General features: G+C 46.3%; 1 protein-coding gene across 6 annotated transcripts in view; it reads left to right on the forward strand.

The window, feature by feature from the left end:
* Window positions 1-6,441, forward strand: part of RAPGEF6 (Rap guanine nucleotide exchange factor 6) — a 133,121-nt gene extending 126,680 nt beyond the window's left edge. For 4 of the 6 annotated variants that reach the window (XM_040602882.1, XM_040602884.1, XM_040602883.1 and 1 more), the window contains 2 exons: window positions 342-653; window positions 2,306-6,441. In XM_040602882.1, coding sequence (XP_040458816.1) covers window positions 342-653; window positions 2,306-2,331 — 338 coding nt within the window. In that variant the 3' untranslated portion in view covers window positions 2,332-6,441. The remainder of the gene's footprint in view (window positions 1-341; window positions 654-2,305) is intronic. The other 2 variants (XM_040602886.1, XM_040602887.1) reach the window with 1 other exon arrangement.
* The last annotated feature ends 1,796 nt before the right edge of the window (window positions 6,442-8,237 follow it).

Genomic DNA, 8,237 nt, shown 5'->3' on the forward strand with positions numbered 1-8,237 from the left:
TGTCCGTACCGCATCCCGCGGTGGAGCGGTGCCGCAGGAGTAGGGAGTATAATGAGCACTGTAATTGCAAGCTGAATGTAGAGAAGGTTGTAGTCCTGTTTTCACTCAGTTGGCATCTTGCCTAATGAGTTCGTGGGTTCTCTTGCTACTCTGACTTCTTAAAATAAATAGAAAACATAAATGAAAGCATAAATATCTGCTGCTGTCGTTATAACCAGTGTTTCTGCATTTGCATTTTGTTATCAGTTTCTGTTTTGCCATTGTAACATTTCATGATTTTTTAACGTTTTGTTTCCTTTTTTTTCTTCTTTAACATTTCCATTGCTTATTTCTTGTGCCAGTGTACTGTGTCACCTCACCTAAGAAGGACGATAGGTATAGGGAGCCACCGCCCACCCCTCCGGGATATATGGGGATTTCTTTAGCGGACATAAAGGAAGGATCGCCCCACCACCCACACCTAAAACCGCCAGACTATAGTGTGGCAGTGCAGAGGTCAAAGATGCTGCACAGTGACCTCTCTAGACTTTCATCAGCTTCTCTCGGTAGTGAACCGGTGGCCTGTATTGCATCGAGGATGCCTCAGTGGCATAGTCGGCAGCCGTCCAACCCCAAACTAGCAGATATGCCTGGCGCAGATAGTGAAGAGGATGGTATGTGCAACACCTGACTCGGTAGACGTTAAGTGAACTGCTGTGTGAATCTGGTCTGTGCAGTGTTTACTTCACAACGATGTTCTGGGCTTTCTCTCGGTGATTCTTGGAGATTAAAACTTGATTAATCTCTAAATTGTACAAATATGTTTGTACAGCTGTATATACATGCGCGTATATGTATGTATATATATGCATGTATATGCACATTTGAAAAAAAGAATGCCTTCCCTTTAGGTAAAGCATGTTGACACCAAACAGACTCTAAATTATGTATAAATAAATAAATATAAAGATGTACGTATGAGATCTCCCAAAGCACAACTGAGACGCTTAAGAGCATGTAGATACTATTTTTTTTTTTCTTTAAAATCTGTCCCCTCTCAGGGGTGATGTTGAATTTAAGGGACACTGTCAGGCTGTAAGTTACACACAGAAAATCTCCAGCCTTTCTGGGCTGAGTAACTGATGTCCCACCATTTCAGGGTGGCGTCAGGATGGTGACCTAAACCGACCCTTGTGGATTGGGATTTGCTGGGGTGTTGTTCAGCTCTTAACTCCTTTCACATCTGTATTCTCACATGCTAGCATTAATCTCCAGAAACCTCTGTTGAGGACTACAGCAGCTTGAGTTCTAAAATGTTGAAAAAAATAACAGTGAATGTCTGTACTTCTGAAAAGTACACTTGCTAAAACCTGCATTTTCAGCCCAGCTTGGCCTGACAGTGTCTCTTCCAGTTAATTTTTCATGATTTTGTTTGAAGCAACAGCCAGTGCTGCCCAGCACAGCATGTATCGGGTGACCAAAAAGCAAGAGATTTTTCTGAAAAAGACTGCTCTTATATTGTGTCAAAACTAAGTTATGGGAATTTATATTTAATTGTTTATCTGCTGATTTGCTTTTAAAACCTATGCACTGATGTGATCTCTCTGTACTCTTTACTAGTGAGCTCTTTTTGTTTTGTTTTGGTTTTTTTTTTGTTAGAATATTGTGGTTGTTTCCTTCAATTACAGTCTCGTTTAAAATGAGCCTGGATTTAGACTGAAACAATTTCTGATGCAAAATGATCCTATCTTGGCCCTGTAAAATATGTAAACAGTATTTAACATATATATTAGTATTGCAATTCAAACTTACAGTAAAACATAAAGTTGCCCAGCATTAATTCGGTCATGATATTAAATGTTTTTAAAGTAAAAATAAGGAAGTCATTGCTTCAAACATTTTAATCTAAATTTTTCTGAACGAAATTTAACCATACGCTTTTAGATACACCTTTTTTACTGTTTTTAAAGTGCTTGGTTAATTTTATTTGGGATACAATGCTCGCTGCATGATGGGAAGTAATTTATTGGGTTTTTCTCCCAGATCTGTAGCTTTGGGCTTATTGGGAGCTGCATGCTAATAATTTTTGGAGGATCTGGGATTTTCTGTTTTGAAATACAGCTTTATTGTATGACTATAATACCTCAGACTACTTGAGGATTTGATAAGTGGCGATACTGAATATATAGTGGTCAATGATGAAGAGATCACGATGAACTAGTGAGGTCTTCACTGCAGTCAGGTAGCTGGGTACTTGTACCCTCTGCGTCCAAGGTGGGGGACCAACGGAATAATCTCCTTTCTTTTTTTCCTTCTTGTTTTGCAGAAGATGAACAAGTATCAGCAGTCTAACCATTGGGCTATTTATGTAAACCACTTCACAACATGAGGAATGTGGGGAGATGGACCGCATGATTCTGTTAGCGAACGCTAACAACTTGCTGCTAGTAACCTCAGATGTTGCGTTTGCCTCTCACAGACGAGATGGAACGGGTTGGATCACGTCTCTCTACCTTATTTCAGTCTGTCACCGCCTAAGAAAGCTATTTCTGCCTGTGAAATAGAAAACTGTTTTCAAGAGCGTACTGACTACCTGGGTACCAACGTATCGGTATCAGGAGATGGACCAGGCTTCGTGCGTTTGGGAGGACCAGTTGTTACCACCACTTGGAACTCGGAAGCATTCTTCTGTATGATACCATTGAATCCTCTGGTAGTTTTCAGTCATCATTATTTTCTACGTGACCATTATAAGTCTAAGAGTGTTATTTTATGAACTGTAAAAAAAAAAAAAATATATCGGAATGTCAGCAAATGCGAAGGACTTTGCTGAAGTATCTGAAAATAATTTATTAATTTAATTTTTTTTTAATGGGAATTTCCTTTATTTGTGTTGGGAGTGCTCTGGTTGGCTAATATAAATGTTTGGTCAATGTGATGGTAAATTAGCTACCTGTAGACTGTTGTGCTCTCAAAAGAAACACAGAAAACTAGAAACAGGACATTATCAGGTGCAGAAATACGTGGATTTTAGAGTTGTTTTAGATTAAATATAAATAGAGCACAAAGCCCTGTGGAGCGGTGTGTGCCGGGCAGGCAGCCCTGCCGTCTGCCGCTCCCCTCCTGCGCGGACACAGCAAAAACCCTCTGCCCTTGAAGTATTTTTTGGAAAATTTTTAGCTGCCAGCCAACTAAGGCAACAGTTGGTGTTCTCCTCCTCTGTGTAAGGGGTCGTTTGAGACGTGGAAGCCATAGCTCACCGGGAGCTGTGCGGGGAGTTTGAAGCTTTCCCAAAGGAGCTTTACTTTACCCAGGTTTTGCCCTGCAGAGTTCAGCATGCAAAGTGTTTTGCTAGAAACCAAAACTAAATCGTGTGTTGTGGGTTTTAAGATCATCCCACGCGTTCTGGCCTTGTACCAGAGTTGCACAGGATTTAGGTGCAAAGGGTATAAAAAAAAAAATCACAGTGACATTTGTGAAACTGAATATTGAGTTACATAATGCTTCTGTAAGAGTATAATGCGTTTTATGATGGGTTAAAAACCCCTGTTGTGTTCATCTGGAAAATAAAAGATGTCGTCAAAATATTTTGCTTTAAATCCTAGGTAAAAATCCTGGTGGTGTTGACGTCGATGTCAGTTTTGACTTACAGCCAGCCAGTATTAACACGTGATCTTCTTATTTGACCACAGTCAAACTAATTGCTTGTTTAATTTTGCTTAGCCAGCCAGAGCGCAGAGGGGTAAAACTGGAAATACCTGCAGTTTCTTTCATTCTTTCTTCTAGCACATGATGCCCCATTCTAGTGTTAAAATTGGACATGAATGTGTGAATATGTATTTAAACATTTAATTGTAAATCTTTGTTGTGATGTTTACAGCCTAAGCTAGAAAGATGTTTGTCATTTTTACAGTGCCTCAAAAATTATTTCTATATCCATAGTTGTGAAGAGCTTTAAGGTTTTTGGTTTGGTTTTTTTTTTTCCTGTATGTGTGCAGGGGGTGCAAGGTGAATGCAACATTTTCTGAAAATGACACAAGTACCAAAAACAACCTAAAGCCTTTGATGTGCTTTCCCCATAGCAGCTTGGGACTGATGCAGCCGGGTGGGTGTGTATGACCCAGCCCGCGTCCGCATCTGTGGCGGTGCCAGGTCCGGCGTGCCCTGGGCTGGAACGGACCCAGGGCGGCTGGAATTGGGGACACAGAAATGAACAGCGATGCTGAGGAAGGGATGCCTGGTTCGTAACTGATGGGTTGGCTGTATGAATTCTTGGCACAAGTATCTGAGGAGCAAATGGTTGAAGAAAGGAATTAAAAACCAGTTGAAGGTATATCGTAATAAATGCATTTTGCTTTTTTGAGGCCTTAATGAATATAATGAACCTTCACAGGCCTTAATGATTAAAGATTAATGTGTCGAAGTAATGCAGGGCAGAGTGATTATTTTCAGCACATGTAATGTTGATAATATAACCGTTAAATTGGTATTTTGGGGGGATGCAAATCTGAGACCTAGCAATCCCACTGACAACTGTAGCTTCTTGTGGTGTGTGCAACAGGCGTTGTGTTTCATCAGCAGATCATCTGCGTTGTGCCGGGTAAATGAAATCATACGGTTCCCGTGACCTCGGGTGTCGAGCTGTAGTTTATTTCAGCCTGTTGAACAAAAGTATGAGGGGTTGTTGCTAAAGTGATTCCTTTTTGCCCCAAACCCGGTAGTGCTGTCTCCAAGGACACGGTGAAGCTCCTCCGGGGACGGGGGTTGGGGTCTTCTCTGGCAGCCAGAAAGAGCAGTTGAATAAATCACCCACTGAAAGGTGGTGTTTGCACATCAACAGCATCCGTCTGTTCTGCAGGGCTTTTCAGGGCACTGAAAAGTTTTTAAAATGAGTGACTGTCTTGCTAATCGTATTTTCCTAATAGCCAATACAGCCGGTGTAAATAAATCATGCATAAACTACGGACAGATGAGCTCCTACTTCTGCTTCTCCTGCCTCGCACAGTGTGGCTTGCCTCCGCTGGTCCTTGCTGGGATTTTTGTTTGTTTGTTTTTAAATCAACCGATCACATTGATCGGGGCCGATAGCCAAATGTAATGTGTCTGGTATGGGTTTGAAGAGACGTTATCCCTTTTTTCAGTAATTCAAATGCAAGTAAGATGGTGGGTAGTACCTGTTGTACACTGCTTTATTGAAGTGCTCTGGATCACAGATTCCTGACTTCGTGCCTCTGCCGGGTTCCTCTAACTTGGGCTCCGATTGCAATGGACAGTTACGATGCCTCGTGTCACGTTCTTCCACTGCCGTACCTTGCTTGCTCGCTTTCTGTTTGTCGGCTTGTGACTCGTGGGTGAAAGATGTTTCAGCTGTTCGTGACTGAACCATACAGTATTTGTTTTGCTTCAGAAATCTTAAACTTCCAAGTAATTCCTGAAAAAGCAGTGCGATTTTGTAAAACTTAATTGGCCTCTCCAGTTGCAGAAAGGGGAAAATGAGATCACCGAGCCTCTGAGCACTGGTGTCACCTCCCAGATACACAGAATGACAGCAGGCCGTGTCTGCTGGCGCTGGCAGCACAGGGTGTTGCAATGCGGGCATGCAGGAGAGGGGGGATATTTGCCAATAACGGGTATCGTGTTGCTTTCCTGACTTGTTCGTTTTGCCTTTACTCACGTGATGGGGCTTCGGAGGTGAGTGATGCTTCACCGGGAGATGCTCGGAGCCCACTGCCGGGGTGGGGGGCACAGCGCGCTGCAGGGCACCCCAGCGGCACCCACAGGGCGGGGGGCTGTTCCCCCAGGGGCTGAACCTGTCAGCGATGCTGCTTGCAGGAGCCTGCGTGGCATCAGCGGTGGGGCAGAACCTCTCATCGTCTCCCGAGGCACTGCATCGCAGGCAACGGTGGAAATGCAAACCTGCCGTTTAAGTTTTTGTAAAACATTACAGTTTCTTTAAAGGATAAACTTGCCACTACCTTTGCAAGAACAGAAGAAAAAAGGGATACTCTCTTTAGAAAAGCTTTACACATTATATTTTAGAATGCTTGTACAGAGGGTAATCTACCTTGAATTCCCAACCCAGCTTTTGCTTATGTTGTGCTTTTTATTGTTTTATCTTTATTTTTGATATACCTGGAATGCAGTTTAGCTTGGTATTAATTAAATTCTAAATATGTGAGCATATTGGCAAAACTGCACAGATGTAATGATATTCCAATAGCAATTGTACTGCACAAGTCAGTGATTGTAAAGTATTCTGTAACAAGCAATGTTTGTCTCCTATTTTTTGATACCTCTTACACTTATGTCTTTTAGAAAGACAGTGCCTCTGTATGCTTTTTGTATTTTTACTGAGTGATTGTAAATATTTGTTATATTTTTGGTTAAGAGAATGTTTAAAAGTACTGTTTATTATCCAATCTATTAATATGTTGGAATCAATAAACAATCTACATATATTAATTGTTTTCAGCAGATCTTTTCTGGCAGCCGGCGGAGGATGGGAGCCAGGTTGGTGCAGAGCTGGGGAGAGTGTGGTGGGAGCATCGCTTGTCCTGGGCTCGGCGAGGAGCGGCTGCCGAGGGATTTTTCTGTCCTCGCAGTGAGCGGTGACCCCTCGGGTTTGGGCTTGGTCTCCCCATCTTGGCTTGCACCGTGTGGGGAGCAGCTGGGTGCACACGTGTGCCTGCACCCTGGCTCGTGCCAGAGCCCCCAGCCGCGCAGGGGGAGGTGGTGGGTACGGCAGCAACGTGCCCCTGGCTCCCCGTCCGAAACCAGCGTCAGAGCAGGGGCTGCCGGGGTCCAGCCGAGTGTGGTGACTGTCCCCTTTGCTGTGCAGCGGCTGGGACACTGGGGACACTGGGGTGGGGGGTGGGGGGCAGACAGCCTGCTGGTCACAGCAGCCTCCCTAGGTCAGGGGACCAGAGTCTGGGCACCAGGAGGGGAGCAAGGAAGGGGTCACAGCTGCGGCGTGCCCCCACTGCTCGCACAGGCAGCACCCCCTCGCTCGGTGCTTCGTACCTGTCCTCTGTGGTCCCTCACCATCCTCCCTGCCCAACCCACGCCCCCAGAGCAGCTCGTCCACCTTGTCCTGCAGTCTCCCTGCCTGCTGGGCGCTCTGCAGGCAGCCCCTGACCTTCCCTCCTTCCCTTCCATGTCCCCCATTCCCATGCCTGTCCCCTCCGGTTTGCAGCTCCATCCTTCCCAGCACAGTGCTGGAGCCCTCACTGGGATGTGGCATGGAGTCATCCGGGGGACACGGAGGGCCTGAAGGACCTGCAGGGAGGTCCCTCACCAGCACAGGGACTGGGATCTTACCCCCTTTCCCCCAGTGCCGTGGCCCCCATCGAACCAGGGGCTGTGTATGTGCCGTGTGGGCTCTTTGCACCCTGCACAGCACAAACAACAACGTGTGCAGGGAGGGAGGGTGGAACCACGCAGCTGCAAATACTTTTTTGAAAAAAAATTATTTTTTTCTCCTCATTTTTGCAAGCTGGCCCATGGCCCCCAGCGTGGTGCTGCAGGTGGGACGGGCAAGGGGAGCGGGAGCTGCGGCAGGACCCCCTGCCCTGCTGGCAGAGCCAGCGTGGAACTTCATTTTTTGTTCCATCTGTTTACTGATTGTCCAAGAGGTAAGCTACATGCCACATGGGAACCTTATGGGTAAATATTTTTTTTTTTTTTAATTTAGGAGCATGGCCCTCCCATAGTGGGGCTGGCTGGCCAGCAAAGCCCGCAGGCGGCGTTTCCCCGTTCCCTGCCTGCTGCACGGGGCTGGAGCAGCGCAGGGCTGAGCTTCATCTCCTCCTCCATCCCATTCTCACTGTGGGGCTTTTCGGTCTTCTTCTCGGGGATCTTTCATTTCAGGCAGTTTCTGGGAGACTATGTAATTTTTTCCCCCAAACTTCTGAAAATCACCATCCTTCTTCAAACGGGAGGAGCCGAGGAGCTGCCACAAGGGGGCAGCATTGCCCGCCCTTTGAGCGGCGCCGCTGCGAACCCCGCGGTGCGGTTGGTCCCTGCGGTGCTCAGCCGGCACCCAGCGCCCTCGGGGTGACAGCGGCGACACTCGGGTTTTGCCCCTCCTGGGCTGCCCTGGGTCCCCCACGGCTGCGGGGGGATAGCAGGGCTCCCGGGGGGACACGGGGTCTCAGCAGCTCACGGTGCATTTAGGACTTTGCCAGGCTGTCCGGTACGTTCGGCACGTTTCCTCCCCGCCAGTCAGGGTGATCCCTTCTCCTCCATCCCTTCTCCTCCAT

This window comes from Falco naumanni, chromosome 8 (genome assembly GCF_017639655.2).
Source record: "Falco naumanni isolate bFalNau1 chromosome 8, bFalNau1.pat, whole genome shotgun sequence".
NCBI lineage: Eukaryota > Metazoa > Chordata > Aves > Falconiformes > Falconidae > Falco > Falco naumanni.